The sequence below is a fragment of the Schistocerca serialis genome, chromosome 9 (assembly GCF_023864345.2).
Source record: "Schistocerca serialis cubense isolate TAMUIC-IGC-003099 chromosome 9, iqSchSeri2.2, whole genome shotgun sequence".
NCBI classification, from domain to species: domain Eukaryota; kingdom Metazoa; phylum Arthropoda; class Insecta; order Orthoptera; family Acrididae; genus Schistocerca; species Schistocerca serialis.
This window is the reverse complement of record NC_064646.1, coordinates 227,743,532-227,762,800: the sequence shown is the minus strand read 5'-3', so window position 1 is coordinate 227,762,800 and position 19,269 is coordinate 227,743,532. Positions and strand designations below refer to the sequence as shown.

Sequence of the window (19,269 nt, the reverse complement as noted above, 5' to 3'; positions counted from 1 at the left end):
GTGTTGTGGATGCAGTAATGTATCTCTTGATCATAATGTATTATATTTATTTAGCATCCACATACAGACTATTCAGAGTACAGGTACATGACATTGGGGAATTAATGCAGAAATTTCATAGATGATCTTTAAGTTAACACTGATGTTTCACAAAATCAGCAACGCTATTGCAATATATTACTATTTTTTTAAAAAAAAGTTTAGTTCTGACACCCAGTTGAGGTGAACCACTGAATAAATGTTTGGGTTGATATAGCACACTATTTTAATACAGATCAACAAAAGTAATAATTGTTTCAAAATATAATATGGATAGGCAAATCATTATTTTCTTCTGATCTCATTCAATAAGTCTCCCCTGACTCAAAGTTCTGGGCAACTTTTCCCTGACTCTAAACCACACCAGTCTTTTCCTACATCCCTCTATTTCTTCAGCCCTTTTGCCAGGAGGAGCCACTGGCTCCAAAATCTCATGCATTTCCATGTGTTGTATGTGTGTTTTCCTGCCACCATTTGGTAGGTGATCTTTTATCTACCCATACTATATTTTCAAATACTGATTACTCTTGTCAATATATTTCCCCTTTTGTCCATTATTCCTCCATATGTAAACCTGTGCCAATCTTTGTTGCCATCTATCTACTTCAAACTGTCATCTATTTTCAACATTTTGTGCTATTTTGTTCATTTATTTATCTGTGCCATCTGCTATTAACAACATCTTACCCTCGTGTCTTTTGCAGTTTTGATTCCTGTGCACTTAGTCAGGACTATTGTTACTTACAAATATTCATCTAACACTTTGTTTCTGGTTCATTATACACTGTAGGGCCATACACTGTAGGGCCATCTCCTGATGTCTTTCACTGATTTATTTGTGAAACTTGACACCACTTTTCTTACCATCTCACCTTGCTTCTGTACAATTCATTCATGTTTTTGTGTGCTTGTTTTTCACCAATTGCACTGACCATTACTGTCAACTCCTGAATTAATTTTTCCCAAACATAGATGATTCTTAATTGAAACCCTCAGCTGTTGACAGCCAGTGTGGGTTTCAATTAATTATCATTTATTCTGGAGAAGCTGCACAGACATCAATGGTATCTGTTCCTTTGAGAGCAGTTACTATCTTCGTAGTAGATTCTGTTGTTCAGATGACTTCCCCTCTCTGTTTGCCCCTCTGTAAGCTTTTGATTTTTCTCGCATCTTTTTCATGACCTTTTCCACTTACAATTTTCTGTTGTAATTTTTTCCCCATTAAATTTTCCAGTTTTCTCAGGTCTTCTCTTTATAAAATTATGTTTGATACAAAATAAGGTTTTCTTTGGTCTGCTCTAGACCCTTATACAATCAAATGCCATCAAAATATGTTTTAAAACCTTCAGAAAGAGTTTACAAAAGTGGCACACACAACAAATAACATTTTGTTCTCTAGTATGAATGAATTGAACTGCATAAAGTCTGTCAGTTGAATTGATTTTCCTTTTTTAAGCAATTCTGGCTACAGTGTAAGACTGGTGGACCGAAGTGAAACCTTTTTACTGACTAACAATGGCCAATTAGCATTTGTTACCAGTATTACAGCCCTGTTAGATACTTGTATTTCTTTTCATTCTAACTGTTAGAAGTACAGAAGTCAGATGTAAAAACTTTGTCTTTTTTAGGTGGACAGTATAATAGAGTGTAGCTGTGTAGTTTTTATTGATTTATGTCTTTTTAATAAGAAGAGAATCTCTAATGCATGTGACTGGCATTGTTCTCTGCATTACAATTCAGGGACACTCCTTTTTGTCAGCTGTTGGTGAATTAGCCAAGAAATTTTGTAAAATTTCAGAAATATTGAGTCCAGGCACATACCAGTAAGTTTGTGTATAAGTGGCTGAAACAAGAATTTTGGAGAAATCAAACAGTGGAAAATCCAGGATGGAATGTAACAAGATTATGAAAAGCAAAGAGGAGATGCGAGTCACAGATGTTATTGTTCTGGTCTTCAGTCCTGAGCCTGGTTTGATGCAGCTCTCCATGCTACTCTATCCTGTGCAATCTTCTTCATCTCCTAGTACCTACTGCAACCTACATCCTTCTGAATCTGCTTAGTGTATTCATCTCTTGGTCTCCCTCTACGATTTTTACCCTCCACGCTGCCCTCCAATGCTAAACTTGTGATCCCTTGATGCCTCAAAACATGTCCTACCAACCTGTCCCTTCTTCTTGTCAAGTTGTGCCACAAACTCCTCTTCTCCCCAATTCTATTCAATACCTCCTCATTAGTTATGTGATCTACCCATCTAATCTTCAGCATTCTTCTGTAGCACCACATTTTGAAAGCTTCTATTCTCTTCTTGTCCAAACTAGTTATCGTCCATGTTTCACTTCCATACATGGCTACACTCCATACAAACACTTGCAGAAACGACTTCCTGACACGTAAATCTATACTCGATGTTAACAAATTTCTCTTCTTCAGAAACGATTTCCTTGCCATTGCCAGTCTACATTTTATATCCTCTCTACTTGGACCATCATCAGTTATTTTACTCCCTAAATAGCAAAACTCCTTTACTACTTTAAGTGTCTCATTTCCTAATCTAATTCCCTCAGCATCACCCAATTTAATTTGACTACATTCCATTATCCTCATTTTGCTTTTGTTGATTTTCATCTTATACCCTCCTTTCAAGACACTGTCCATTCCGTTCAACTGCTCTTCCAAGTCATTTGCTGTCTCTGACAGAATTACAATGTCATCGGCAAACCTCAAAGTTTTTACTACTTCTCCATGAATTTTAATACCTACTCCAAATTTTTCTTTTGTTTCCTTTACTGCTTGCTCAATATACAGATTGAATAACATCGGGGAGAGGCTACAACCCTGTCTCACTCCCTTCCCAACCGCTGCTTCCCTTTCATGCCCCTCGACTCTTATAACTGCCATCTGGTTTCTGTACAAATTGTAAATAGCCTTTCGCTCCCTGTATTTTACCCCTGCCATCTTCAGAATTTGAAAGAGAGTATTCCAGTTAACATTGTCAAAAGCTTTCTCTAAGTCTACAAATGGTAGAAACGTAGGTTTGCCTTTTCTTAATCTTTCTTCTAAGATAAGTCGTAAGGTTAGTATTGCCTCACGTGTTCCAACATTTCTACGGAATCCAAACTGATCTTCCCCGAGGTCCACTTGTACCAGTTTTTCCATTCGTCTGTAAAGAATTCGCATTAGTATTTTGCAGCTGTGACTTATTAAACTATAGTTCGGTAATTTTCACATCTGTCAACACCTGCTTTCTTTGGGATTGGAATTATTATATTCTTCTTGAAGTCTGAGGGTATTTCGCCTGTCTCATACATCGTGCTCACCAGATGGTAGAGTTTTGTCATGACGGACTCTCCCAAGGCCATCAGTAGTTCTAATGGAATGTTGTCTACTCCCGGGGCCTTGTTTCGACTCAGGTCTTTCAGTGCTCTGTCAAACTCTTCACGCAGTATCTTATCTCCCATTTCGTCTTCGTCTACATCCTCTTCCATTTCCATAATATTGTCCTCAAGTACATCGCCCTCGTATAAACCCTCTATATACTCCTTCCACCTTTCTGCCTTCCCTTCTTTGCTTAGAACTGGGTTGCCATCTGAGCTCTTGATATTCATACAAGTGGTTCTCTCCTCTCCAAAGGTCTCTTTAATTTTCCTGTAGGCAGTACCTATCTTACCCCTAGTGAGACAAGCCTCTACATCCTTACATTTGTCCTCTAGCCATCCCTGCTTAGCCATTTTGCACTTCCTGTCGATCTCATTTTTGAGATGTTTGTATTCCTTTTTGCCTGCTTCATTCAGTGCATTTTTATATTTTCTCCTTTCATCAATTAAATTCAATATTTCTTCTGTTACCCAAGGATTTCTATTAGCCCTCGTCTTTTTACCTACTTGATCGTCTGCTGCCTTCACTACTTCATCCCTCAGAGCTACCCATTCTTCTTCTACTGTATTTCTTTCCCCCATTCCTGTCAATTGTTCCCTTATGCTCTTCCTGAAACTCTCTACAACCTCTGGTTCTTTCAGTTTATTCAGGTCCCATCTCCTTAAATTCCCACACTTTTGCAGTTTCTTCAGTTTCAATCTGCAGTTCATAACCAATAGATTGTGGTCAGAATCCACATCTGCCCCTGGAAATGTCTTACAATTTAAAACCTGGTTCCTAAATCTCTGTCTTACCATTATATAATCTATCTGATACCTTTTAGTGTCTCCAGGATTCTTCCAGGTATACAACCTTCTTTTATGATTCTTGAACCAAGTGTTAGCTATGATTAAGTTATGCTCTGTGCAAAATTCTACAAGGCGGCTTCCTCTTTCATTTCTTCCACCCAATCCATATTCACCTACTATGTTTCCTTCTCTCCCTTTTCCTACTGACGAATTCCAGTCACCCATAACTATTAAATTTTCGTCTCCCATCACTACCTGAATAATTTCTTTTATCTTGTCATACATTTCATCAATTTCTTCATCATCTGCAGAGCTAGTTGGCATATAAACTTGTACTACTGTAGTAGGCATGGGCTTTGTGTCTATCTTGGCCACAATAATGCGTTCACTATGCTGTTTCTAGTAGCTAGCCCGCACTCCTATTTTTTTATTCATTATTAAACCTACTCCTGCATTACCCCTATTTGATTTTGTATTTATAACCCTGTAATCACCTGACCGAAAGTCTTGTTCCTCCTGCCACCGAACTTCACTAATTCCCACTATATCTAACATTAACCTATCCATTTCCCTTTTTAAATTTTCTAACCTACCTGCCCGATTAAGGGATCTGACATTCCACGCTCCGATCCGTAGAACGCCAGTTTTCTTTCTCCTGATAATGACGTCCCCCTGAGTAGTCCCCGCCCGGAGATCCGAATGGGGGACTATTTTACCTCCGGAATATTTTACTCAAGAGGACGCCATCATCATTTAATCGTACAGTAAAGCTGCATGCCCTCGGGAAAATTACGGCTGTAGTTTCCCCTTGCTTTCAGCCGTTCGCAGTACCAGCACAGCAAGGCCGTTTTGGTTAATGTTACAAGGCCAGATCAGTCAGTCATCCAGACTGTTGCCCCTGCAACTACTGAAAAGACTGCTGCCCCTCTTCAGGGACCACATGTTTGTCTGGCCTCTCAACAGATACCCCTCCATTGTGGTTGCACCTAAGGTATGGCTATCTGTATTGCTGAGGCACGCAAGCCTCCCCACCGATGGCAAGGTCCATGGTTCATGGGGGGAGTCACAGATAGGCACAACAAAAAGACTGTCACAAATAAAGCTTTTGGCCATTAAGGTCTTCATCAACAATAGATGACAGACAGACATACACACACACACACACACACACACACACACACACACACACACACACATACAAATGCAACTCACACAAACGACTGCAGTCTCAGACAACTGAAACCACACTACGAGCAGCAGCACCAGTGCATGATGGGAGTGGCAACTGGATGGGGTGAGGAGGAGGCTGGGGTGGGGAAGGGGAGGGATAGTATGGTGAGACTGGCAGACAGTGAAGTACTGTAGGTTCGACAGAGTGCTGGGGAGAGGTGAGGAGAGGGAGAGGGGAAGTAGTGGAAGAGGAGAAAAGTAAAAAAGACTGGGTGTGATGGTGGAATGACGGCTGTGTAGCACTGGAATGGGAGCAGGGAAGGGGCTGGATGGGTGAGGACAATGACTAACAAAGGTTGAGGCCATGAGGGATATAGGAATGTAGGATGTATTGCAGGGAAAACTCCCACTTCCGCAGTTCGTAAAAGCTGGTGTTGGTGGGAAGGATCCATATGGCACAGGCTGTGAAGCACTCATTGAAGTGAAGGACATCATGTTGGGCAGCATGTTCAGCAACAGGGTTGTCCACTTGTTTCTTGCCTATAGGTTGTCTGTGGCCATTCATGTGGACAGACAGTTTGTTGGTTGTCATGCTCACATAGAATGCAGCACAGTGGTTGCAGCTTAGCTTGTAGATCACATGACTTGTTTTGCAGGTAGGTCTACCTTTGATGGGATAGGTGATGTTAGTGACCAGACTGGAGTCTGTGGTGGTGGGAGGAGGTATGGGACAAGTCTTGCATCTAGGTGTATTGCAGAGGTATGAGCCATGAGGTAAGGGGCTGAGGGCGTGGGTCGTGTAAGGATGGATGAGTATATTGTGGAGTATCACTGTTCATCACTTGCACAACAACCTCCATACCTCCCCCACATCCCCTCCTAGCTGAAATACCTTGGTTCGCAGATCTACTACACTTACCCCACCTGGCAAAACTCCCTCCCACCACCACAGAGAATCCAGAACCTAAACAGACTCATTACACAGTTATGAACCTTTCCTACAGATGCCTTAGACCCACAGAAATATCAGTCCTTTCCAAAGGCCTCACCTTTTCCCCCACTCCCAAATTCAGTCATGCAGCCTACACAATATACTGGTCCGTCCTTACACAACCCCTGCTTCCAACCCCTTACCTCATGGCTCATACCCCTGTAACAGACCTAGATGCAAGACTTGTCCCATACATCCTGCCATCACCACCCACTCAAGTCCTGTCACTAACACCACCTATCCCATCAAAGGCAGACCTACCTGGGAAACCAGTCATGTGATCTACAAGCTAAGCTGCAACCACTGTGCTGCATTCTATGTAGGCATGACAGCCAACAATCTGTCTGTCCAGATGAACGGCCACCGACAAACTGTGGCCAAAAAACAACCCCCCTATTGCTGAACAAACTGCCAAACATGATACCCTTCATTTCAATGACTGCTTCACAGCCTGTGACATATGGATCCTTCCCACCAACACCACCTTTTCTGAACTGCAGAAGTGAGAGTTTTCCTTGCAATACATCCTACATTCCTGTAACCCTCCTGCCCTCAACCTTCGTTAGTCACTGTCCTCATCCATCCAGCCCCTTCCCTGCTCCCATTCCAGCAGTACACAGCTGTCATTCCACCATCACACTCAGTCTTTTTACTTCTCTCCTCTTCCGGAACTTCCCCCTTCCCCACCTCCCTTCTGCCCTGTGTAACCTGCAGCACTTCACTATCTGCCACCCCCACTATACTATACCTGCTCCTTCCTGGCCCATCCTCCTCCTTAACCCCAGCCAGTGCCACTCCCATCATGCACCGGTGCTGCTGCTCATAGTATGGTTTCAGTTGCCTGAGACTGCAGTCATATGTGTGAGTTGCATTTGTGTGTGTGTGTGTGTGTGTGTGTGTGTGTGTGTGTGTGTGTGTGTGCGTGCATGTGTGTGTGTGTGTGTGTGTGTGTGTGTGTGTGTGTGTGATTTATTATTGATGAAGGCCTTAATGGCTGAAAGGTTTATTTGTGACAGTCTTTTTGTTGTGCCTACCTGTTACTCAGCATCTCTGCTATACAGTGAATTTTGGGGAAAGATAGAAATATTTGATCAGTGATCTGAATGGGATTCATTTGGAGAAATACATGGTAAGCAACAGGGTAACTGATGTGAAAATCAAAACTTACCTCAACTACTTTTCTGACAATCCTTCAAAGTTCTGTTCATCATTAGGCAAATATGGATACAGCTTTATACACTGCAGGAGTAGAAAACTGTACCATAATAGGTATTTGTTGTAACTCACCTACTGGCAAGAGACACGGGACAATGCTAGTGATGTGAGACTGACGTAGGTCTGAGAATTTAACAAAGTCACTGCCGCACCCATGGCTACTTGTATTTTTAATATCTTGTCCATAACACTTACTTCAGTATAACATTTGGTTTGGATTCTACCATCACTTGAGAAACACTGTTCACATACATATTCATGTCTGATATAGGAGGCTGAGAGTTGCACCCCCACCCCTCCTCTCCCTCCTCCCGCTCTTACCTTTATTTCTTTTTTTACAACTTTTTTTACAATGGTTGTGCATCACCCAACACTTTGGGCACACAGGCTACTCATGTTGTGCAAAACAATAAGAACATGATGGGAGTGAAGCACATGGCCACTATTGTGGCACTGACTGCTGTTTAGCACGATGCTGCCTCAACCATTGTGGAGATCATGATTGCATGGCCGCAACAGCATATTTCCCCTGTAAGCTAACTGACAGCAGCTAAGGAGGAGAGGCAATGGTGGCTACTTCACACTAAGCTTCTGTCTGATTTCCTGCTTTCCTAGATACCTCATAATACTGGGCAATGTTCAAACCTCTGTGAGAGAAGGGATTTCCACATTGTCAAGTGCATTGATGAACATCTCTATCTATTATATACACAAATCAAAAAACGTTTTGCATCACCTCAGTTCTGAGAGTTCTGGAACCTGTACAGAAAATTGGAATAGAGATCAACAGAAACATCATTTCCACCCTTTTTATTACTTACGGAAACAACACATTGCACGTTGTACCACCATACAGTCAGACCTTCAGAGGTGGTGGTCCAGATTGCTGTGCAAACCGGTACCTCTAATACCCAGTAGTACATCCTCTTGGATTGATGCATGCCTGTATTTGTTGTGGCATACTATCCACAAGTTCATCAAGGCACCATTGGTCCAGATTGTCCCACTCCTCAACTGCGATTTGGCGTAGGTCCCACAGAGTGGTTGGTTTGTCATCCTTAAAAAGCCCTTTTCAATCTATCTCAAGCATGAAACTTCCTGGCAGATTAAAACTGTGTGCCCGACCGAGACTCGAACTCGGGACTCCCGAGTTCGAGTCTCGGTCAGGCACACAGTTTTAATCTGCCAGGAAGTTTCATATCAGCGCACACTCCGCTGCAGAGTGAAAATCTCATTCTGGTATCCCAAGCATGTTTGATAGGATTCATGTCTGAAGAACATGCTGGCCACTCTAGTCGAGCAATGTCGTTATCCTGAAGGAAATCATTCACAGGATGTGCATGATGGAGGTACAAATTGGTTTGGTTGAAGGCATATGCAACACTCATCAGTGAAGAGAATATGATGCCTATCCTGAGTGGTCCATTTGGCATGCTGTTGGGCCCATCTGTACTGCACTGCATGGTGTCATGGTTGCAACGATGGACGTCACCCTGGACGTCAGGAGTGAAGTTGCGCATCATGCAGCCTATTGTGCACAGTTTGAGTCATAACATGACGTTCTGTCGCTGCACAAAAAGCATGGTGGCGTTTCTGTCAGGGTTCCTCCAAGCCATAATCTGTAGATAGCAGCCATCCACTGCAGTAGTAGCCCTTGAGCAGCCTGAGCAAGGCATGCCATCAACAGTTCCTGTCTCTCTGTATCTCCTTCATGTCCGATCAACATTGCTTTGGTTCACTCCGATTCGCCTGGACACTTCCCTTGTTGAGAGCCCTTACTGTCACAAAGTAATAATGTGGACATGATCAACCCTCGGTATTGACTGTCTAGGCATGATTGAACTACAAACAACATGAGCCGCATGCCTCCTTCCTGGTTGAATGACTGGAACTGATCGGCTGTTGGACCCCCTCCGTCTAATAGGTGTTGCTCATGCATGGTTGTTTACATCTTTGGGTGGGTTTAGTGACATCTCTGAACAGTCAAAGGGACTGTGTCTGTGATACAATATCGACAGTCAGTGTCTATCTTCAGTAGTTCTGGGAACCGGGGTGATGCAAAACTTTTTTTGGATTTGTGTAGCATCACAAACTATCGAATCAGCATATGAGTCCCATGAGCTTCAGTAACAAACTGAAAATGCTGGCTAAACCCATGAGGATGTGCAAGCCCAAGCTCTGTACAACTTTTGTGGCTGCTTTTGACAATGGTATAACACAAGATGAACAATAATAATGTGAGTTCTTCACAGTGACAAGCAGAGAGCAACTGACACATTTCATCAAAAGAAAGACTGGCAGGTTCCTTAAGATGTGCTACCTGACACAAAAGGTGATAAACATTAGCAAGGAATCCATGATAGAAGGAAAACCTAGCACATGTTTGGGTCAGTGACACCAAAAGCTTGGAATTGCTGCCAAAAGTGTTTTTTGTATGTGTCCCAATCTTCTGCAGAATCATCATACAGAGGAAGGGGCTGTGTCAACAGTGGTGAATCTGACACATCTGCAATGCTATCAAATTGATTAGTGCCATGGAGAAAGCCTTCTGCCGATTGGTGAAAGCTCATTGCTGTTCAACAAGAAATTGAAGAATTTCTTCCACTGACATATTTTCTATAGTGAGCCATGAAATGAAACAAATGGAGTAGAATACCACACTCATTGCCAAAAATATTGTAACATTGCGCAGCATAATATCAGAATTTCCACCAACCAACTTTTATTTTGCTCACACATGAAGGAATATACTAAGGTGCTGAATGACACTGTAATTGGTACAAACAAACATAACCAATAAGTGCCATAAGGCACAGTCTAATTTGAAGTATATATTTGTCACATAAACTTTAGAGTGGCCAAGGACCCAGCATGCTTGCTTATATAAAACTGTTTTGCACATGGAACAGGACTATCTGTGCTGTCTGTGCTGATGTGAGGTGGCCTCTTTAGGCAGCCATGGAAGTGTGCTCTGTTTAATTATGTGCACTCACTGTATAGGGTTACAAAAGCTCTCATGTGTTGCAAATGAATTTAGCAGTTGTTCCCTTTTTTTATAAGTGCCTTTAACACTGACATTGAAGTCACCATACACAACTGTGCATTTTAAATGAAACTTCATTTTATTCATTAGCCCCTCAACAATGTCAGGAAACTCTGTGTAATTTCCTGATGATGGGTGATGCAAACACACAATGACATCTTTGTGCACACACACACAGTACTCAAAGTCTTGTTCAGTACATTGGACATTTTAAGTTTTATGTCTTTTTATTTTTATGTCTCTGTTAACATAGATGCACATCCCACCTGGTGCTGATTGCAGCAGAACATGGTATACTAACTACATCTCCAAATATCTTTCATAGCCAGTGCTCACATTTACACAATATTGAAACATACATGAGGTGATCGCTCAACAAGAGTTCTAATTCATCAGATTTTCTCCCTAAACATTTTCATTTTGAAAATGGATTCTTAATATTCAGAAAATTCAATAACTTATGGGCCACATACTATCATATTTCTTTGATGTTGCATCTTTATAAAGAATCCTTCCATTTTGTTTGAAGAGCACTTCTTTTCACTCATGGACATAGATTTCAGATACTAGGTTACTTCACATTCTTCTTTCATGTGGTGGATTTCTTCTGCTTGTGGACTGCTAGTGTTGGACCAAATCTGTTTGAATTTCCTTGAGTATGTGCATCTATCATGATGATTTGTTTGCACTTACAACTGCTTGTGTACGTTACTTCCTTAATATCTCTGTCTATATGGTATGCAGATCTCTTTTTAACAGATGGATAATGTACTTCTGCTACTTCTCCTGTGGAGGGAAGGTGTACAAACAAATTCATGGCATAGCCATATACACCTGTGTGGCACTCTCCTGTGTCAACCTGTTTATAGACCATGTAGAGGAGACCTTCCTAGCCTCTGGAAATGTCAAACCCCTGGTTTGTTTCAGGTTCATTGATGATATCTTCATGATCTGGACTCAGGGCCAAGGCACCCTATCCTTGTTCCTTCACAACCTCAGTACCTTCTCTGCCATCCATTTCACCTGGTCCTCCTCAACCCAGCATGCTATCTTCCTGATGGCCTCATTCACACCTCTATCCACATTAAACCAACCAACCACAAACAGTACCTGCATTTCAACAGCTGTCATCCCTTCCACACCAAAAAATCCCTCCCTTACAGCCTAGCCACCCAGGGATGGCATATCTGTAGTGACAAGAACTCCCTCGCCCAGTATGCTAAGAGTCTCACCAAGGCCTTCACAGACCTAGGCACTGTCTTCCAGATCTAGTTTGCAATCAAATCTCTCATGCCCTTTCCCCATATACACCCAATCCTCCTATCACCCCCAAGAACCACCTAGGGAATGAAACAACTGAACCACATCCTTCATCAGGGCTTTGATTACTATAATCACACCTTGAAATGGGGGACATCCTGCCCAAGATCCTTCCCAATTCTCCTAAAGTGGTGTTCTATTGCACACCTAACCTCCACAACTTCCTAGTCCAGACCTATGCCACCACTGATCTCAACCCCTTGCCACAAGGATCATATCCCTTGAAAGACCCAGGTGCAAAACCTGCCCAGTCCACTCACGCAGCATTTTCTGTTCCTGTCCTGTCGTAAGCAACAGTTGCAGGGCCACCTGTGGAAGCAGCCATATCATATACTATACCAGCTCTGCTGCAATCATTGTACAGCTTTTTATATTGGTATGACTATCAACCAACTGTCCACCAGGATGAACATCCCCTGCCAAACTGTGGTTAAGAGCAAATTAGACAACCCTGTGGCACAACATGCAGTTGAACATAACATGCTTGGTTTCAGTGACTGCTTCACTATCTGAACCAACTATGTCCTCCTCTCCACCACCAGTTTTCTGAACTGCATAGATGAAATTATCCTTACAACACTTTCTCCACTCCCCCTCTATCCATCATTTGCTCCTTATTCTAGTCCCCTTATTGTCTTTGTGTGGCTCCCTCTACCAATCCACCACTAAAAATAGGTAATTAATTTATTTTCCAAATGTTGATTTGCTCCATTACAGTGTTAAGACTAACAGAACTTGCAAACTTTGAAGTGCCATAAACTGGAAACAGGGAGGGAGAAAATGCTGCTAATTAGTATGGGTACTTAAATCCATAGGGAAACAAATAAGCCAAGTTTGATCCAAATCTGAGATAATGGGTGACAAAATGCTTTTCATTCTGTTTCAGCTGACACATGGAATGACCCATGTGAAATTTGTTCTTATTTGAGTTAATCCCCCCCCCCCCCCTTCCCCCCACCGGTACAGAAAAAACAGCCTTTCATACACATGAAGAATAGTGTGAATACATGATGGCTCTGGATGTGTCTAAAGTTACTGGAACTTAACAGGTTGGGTTCGCAACATGGCTTACTTGTGGAAGACGCACATGCAGTTTATGACTAAGTTTGGACTTTGAGAAAGGCCAAATTATTCATACAGGGACATAATACTGATAGACCACACAGATGACATGGTGAAAGGTCACAGAAACCAGTAATTCTCAATAGCCATACCTCTCCAACTCCAGCAGTTATGTTGTGGGGAACTTTGAATAGAACAACAAGGCTAATTTGGTAATTGTTGAAGGGAGGTAGAATGCTTGCCAGTGTGTGGCAAGAATAACCAAGGTACCAAACTGCATTTTCCAGCATGATACCACAAGACCTCACACAGCAGTTCACACTACAGACCCCATCAGAAATGTATTACTCTTTACTTGACCTGCCTGGTCCCATGATTTTTCACCCATAGAGCCTGTCTGAAATGTGATGGGAAAATATAAACATACATACCATCCTTAAGCCAATAAACTTGCTGAACTGATATGGTATGTGTTTCAGCCATGGTGATAAATTCCTCAAGATGACATTCACAAGGTGTTGCTTCCATATGACAATGAATACAAGAGTGTTTTCACGCCTGTGGGGATCACATCTCATACTGTTGTTGAAGACAGACAACAGTTCCAAATGGAATTAAAGTTTAATCTTTAATACCTTTTGTGTGATGAACATCTCCACAAAGTTTGATAAATATTCAACTGGTGCTTCATGGTGTAACACTCTCTGTTTTCATCAAAGTATAATGCTTCAGAAATATACGAGGGTCATCCACAAAGTAAGTTCTGTTTCTGTTTCTATTCGCGGCAGTGCTATGATCGCAGTTCTGTGCATGTGCAGCAATTACTTTGACTCAAGGAGAAAGTGAGTACGCCATTTTCAGATCACTGCTGCTGACGTGTGCTTTGTAGTGCTTCTTTATAATGTCTGCTGTAATTGAAAATGCCGCCAAGTGTGAAATCAGATCCGTGATTCATTTTCTAAATGAAAAGAAAGTTAAACCAAAGGAAATTCATTGGCAAATCTGCAAGGTTTATGGACAAATTGCTATGAGTGATTCAACGGTTAGAAGATGGGTCATACTGTTCAGTAAAGGATGTGATAAAGTGTATGATGAAGAATGAAGTGGACACCCATCTGTGGTTACTGATGAACTGGTTCACACAATTGAAGAGAAGATTAAGCACAACTGTAAGTTTACACTTAGTGCCCTTGCTATGGAAGTTCTGCAAATCTCACCAAACTTTGCTCACATTGGGTACCCAAAATTCTTACTGAACAACACAAAAAACAATGGATGGGCAGTGCACTTCAGCTTTTGACACGCCACATTGAAGAAGGTGGTGGTTTTCTTTCTCACATAGTCACACCCCTGCAATCAATGGAATGGAGGCACACTTCATCTCTAATGAAGGCCAAGGCTAAGCAAATCTTGACACCTAGAAAAGTCATGTGCACCATATTTTGGAACTGAAAAGGCATTTTTCTGATTTATTTCTTACCACGAGGCCAAACAGTCAATGCACACAGTTACTGCGAGACCATTAACAAATTGCGCCATGCAATACAGAACAAGTGCCAAGGATTACTGTCAAAAGGTGTAGTTTTTTTCCACGATAATGCCTGACCATACACTGTGAATGTGACCAAACAACTCTTATGGAAATTTCATTGGGACGCATTTGATCAACCTCTGTAAAGCCCGGACCTCGCTCCTAGTGACTTTTGTCTCTTCTTACTCCTAAAATCTGTCCTTGGTGGTCAACACTTCAACAATGATGATGAGCTGAAAGAACATGTTACCATATGGTTGAATACACAGGCGGCAACCTTCTTTGAAGAAGGCATACAAAAGCTTGTGCCATGCTATGACAAGTGCTTGCAAAATTTCAGAAGCTATGAAGAAAAGTAGTTTAACATTTGTAGATTTTTGTACAATAAATATTTTTTCTGTATCTGTACACGTTTGTTTTATATAACCAAATGGAACTTACTTTGTGGTCAACCCTCATATTCAAATTTTTCTGAATAAACTTCGATAATTATGTTAGGTTTCTAGTAAGTTAACAATGATGATTTCATATCAGCAGCTACAATCACCCTTTACTCTTTAAAACTTGTGATTCTAAATTTGCTTTCTAGTTTTTCTGTAAATTTTTTACACAGTGTAATTTTTCTGAAGCAAAAATTGTTCATAGTGGGCTATTGACATTCTTTAAATTTATTTATTTTTATAGATTAAAACTCATTTATTTAATTGGTTTTCTTGCTAGGGATTCCAACTGGAACTTGAATGACTATGTACAGCAACTCAGACATGAACTGCGGACATGGCGCCTGGTATATTGGCGACTGTGGGGTGACTGTCATTTCCTTCGCTGTACTGCATGCACTAGACATTTCCCCATACATCAGGCTCGATGGTGCTGCCACCATCCTGATCAACCTCAGTTCTTCTCTATGGAACAACAACGTACCACAACATTTCCAATAGGCCGATATCCATGCTGTGGAGAAAGGGCATATCGCTTTGAAGTGATCTCCAGTGAGTCGGTAAGACCAATCAGAGGAACTTCATATTCTCTTTGTAATTACTGTAAATATTTTTCCTTGTAAACATCCCATCTCCAGATAGCTTATCTCTTTGAGTACATCATTGTTAATATATCAGATATCGTTGCCGTTGTATCCATCAGATTTGAATATGACATGAAAAACTAATAGATTAAAGAAATTTAGATGAGCAACATGACTCAGGTGTGTTTAATACCAAATTTTGCTTTATGTAAGTCAGAATATGTTGTGATCAACTTTTAATGCCTGTCAGAGAGACAAGAAATGGAAATGAAATGAATATTAAAAAGAGTTTTGCTACATGTTCAACATCACTGTTTTGTCAATAATTATACATGGAAATAAATGTTCATTGGAAAATTATGAACTATGAAAATTTCATTAAATTATGAAGGTAGTGACATGAAAACATTTTGCTTAGGTGACAGAACAGAGATGTGTAATTTTTCCTTCTTTTTTTATTTTGTTTTGTTTTAAGAAATTTTGCTTTGCTTCAGATGTCTTATTGTTGTTTGTAGGGCTGCCAGTTTAGGGATCATGAACCTGATCTGCAGACAGAACGAGACATAGCTGTTCACAAAATATTCACTCAGCATATGAAACTAACTGCAGTGGAGCCTCCTCAGTTAATGTTAGCAGAGAGATTAACACGATTTGTCAATACACGAGGTAATTGTATTTATACACACTGTGTTAAATTCTTTAAAATCTGAAGCTAAAAATTGCAATAACCAAGATTTGTGATTGTAGTGTTATTAATTATTAGAATTAGAGTTTCCTTCTAGGCAATTCACTATATTTCAAGTTCATGAATGGAATATTTATGTACATTTCTGTGTATTTGGTGACATAACTGCAGCATTATGTGACACTGCATGCATCCTCACAACTATGTACTCCAAATAAAAATAACTTAGAAGTACCAGAAGTAAAACTCAATGACACTAACATAATTTTGATCTGCAGATGTGATTGCTGGCATACTTTCACTCAGTGGTGCCATACGGCATAATTTTCTTGTCACTGCAGCTTAAGTCAAAATTATATTTACTGTAGAGAAGCATGCAGTAAGAATATAGTATAAAGCTGATAGCCAAACATCTTGCAGAAGCCTTTTCAGGTATCTTGTGATTCTTACACAAATATGGCAAAACCTTTATTCTCTTACAGTATTTATGGTTAATATAGAGGCTGTTCATAAATTAACCTCTGGTTGGCTGTTAAAAATAAATAAATACTTGTAGCATCATGATGCTTTTGTTGTTGGAAAAGGAGACTTTGAAGGCCACATTGCATCTTTCAGCTCTCTGTTGTGTTTGTCAGTGTAGAAGCTAGCAAGCAACTGAAATTGATTGTGCTATTTTGTCCCTTTCAGGTGCAAGGTATGATCTGTCATTCACTTCCTTCAAGTAAAAGTAGTCAATGCACTAAAAGTCATCGTTGATTGTGTAATGTGGATGGAGATGAAATTATGAGGGATGGTGTTATGAGGGAGAGATGCAGAAAATTTAAGGCTGGTTCCACATATGTCCATATTGAAAGTGGTTATGAAGATATTCAGATACGAACTTTCAATATCGTATTTCAAGGACAACCCTCTTTTACATTGTCACAGGGAGGTTAAACTACCATAACTTTTGTGCGCAGTGGGTACCAAAATGTGTAACCAATTTTCATAAAGCTGAAGGAATGGGTTCAGTCTTGACATTCCTTGAGCACTACCATGAAAAGGATTAGGAATTTCTAAACAGCATCATGGTTGGAGATGAAGTACGGGTGTAGTATATGAACTCTGAAACTAAGGAACTGTCCAAACAGTGAATGCGCACTCATTCTCCCAATAAATCCAAAAAATTCAAGCAGATACTGTTAAACAATGGAGGTTACAGTTTTTGGGAGCACAAGGACTTTTAACAATAGATTTAATGAGAGTAATATTTGATAATACCATGAAATCACAGGTTTATTATGGAACTCTTATAAAACTCTGAAGGTCAACCTAAAATGAACAACTTTGGAAGATTACCAAAGGAACCATTCTCCTTTATGACAGTGTGTGACCATATGCTGTGAATTGAATGCAGAGACAACAAGGGCTTTTTTTTCTGGAAGATTTTTCAACAATTTTTCTACAACTTTTCTGTATGCCAGACTTTGCACCAAGTGACTTTCATCCCTTCCACAAATTGAAGGCCTGGCTGGCTACTAGCATTTCATGGCCAGTGATGAGCTCAGAGATGCTGTCAACAATTGGCTCATGCACCAGGTGGCACCATTCTTTGATGAACTGATAAAGAAGCTAGTGTCACAGTAAAACAAATGCTTGAATTTACATGGTGAATAACTGGAGAAGTAATATCAACATGTAAGTATAGATTCTATAGAAAAACATTTGTGTATTTTCTAATTTTTAACAGCCAATTAGAGGTTAATTTATGAATAGCCCTTGTAGTAAGAATGAACTGACGATGAACTGTATTATTCTCAACAACAGTATGGCAAGGGTTCAGGATGGAGTGTTATGTAATGGTGCAAAAGTCTTTAATGGGCTGCTGGTAGATTGCAGGTAGGAAATCTGAAATATCCAAATCTTCAAAGCTAAAATAAAAGAATATCTTATTAATTACTTCTTCCATAATTTAACAGGATATTGTGACTTGCCGATGTAAATAACGATTAACACTAATATCCATGACAACAAGTGTTAACTTTATCAGTATATGGATAGCTTTTAGTGTTCTGTGTAAAGTTGTATAATTGTTTAATCTGAAATATGAAATAAGAACAGTAACTGTGTTTTTTTAAGATGAAGTGCAGTGTTAATTTCCACAGTAGTTTCTTTGACGCTAGTTTATGCCACCTAGTGGGTTGCAGGCACATGACATGGTAAGGAAAATAGATCAGGGGTCAATGGAGAATAATTTACCAACAATATGGGTCACAACTGGTAAACTCCACTTAAATAAGTAATTTAGGCAAAGGGGAGGTTGTAATGACCCAGCATCTCAGAAACAATGAAATTGATTGGTTACCTACCTGCTACTGTTGTGAGAATCTGTGGGAAGTGGTAGAATGGTGAAACCACATACGCACAACAGGCTGTGGGACAAATGGTTCAAATGGCTCTGAGCACTATGGGACTCAACTGCTGAAGTCATTAGTCCCCTAGAACTTAGAACTAGTTAAACCTAACTAACCTAAGGACATCACAAACATCCATGCCCGAGGCAGGAGTCGAACCTGCGACCGTAGCGGTCTTGCGGTTCGAGACTGCAGCGCCTTTAACCGCACGGCCACTTCGGCCGGCGCTGTGGGACATCCACACCTTATAATGTAATGGGGTGGTCAGAGGCTTGCTAGTGCTGTAAAGCAGGATAGACAGTGATCTGTGTGGCAGATCTGATGACAGAGTACGATGCTGGTGAAGAAACAAGTGTTTCAGAGCACACTGTTGAACTTGGGACTCTGTAGCAGATGGTGTGGTGTGTTCCTATGTTGACCCGACGACATCATCAATTACAACTGCAGTGAGCATGGTATAATTGAGATTGGACCATGGGTCAATGGAATTATGTTCCCTGATCGGATGAATCACATTTCATGTTGAAACAGGTCACTGGTTATTTCCAAATACACCATGATCCAGGCTCAGGTTGCTCGAAAGATACACCATGCTATGGACCCATGCCAGTGGAGGCAGTGTTATCCTACCA

At 40.7% G+C, this 19,269-nt stretch overlaps 1 protein-coding gene across 1 annotated transcript in view; it reads left to right on the top strand.

The window, feature by feature from the left end:
* LOC126419508 (SANT and BTB domain regulator of class switch recombination-like) overlaps positions 1-19,269 on the top strand; it is a 130,241-nt gene that overhangs the window by 47,219 nt on the left and 63,753 nt on the right. Inside the window, exons 6-7 of the mRNA XM_050086698.1 lie at positions 15,256-15,535; positions 16,075-16,225. Coding sequence (XP_049942655.1) covers positions 15,256-15,535; positions 16,075-16,225 — 431 coding nt within the window. The remainder of the gene's footprint in view (positions 1-15,255; positions 15,536-16,074; positions 16,226-19,269) is intronic.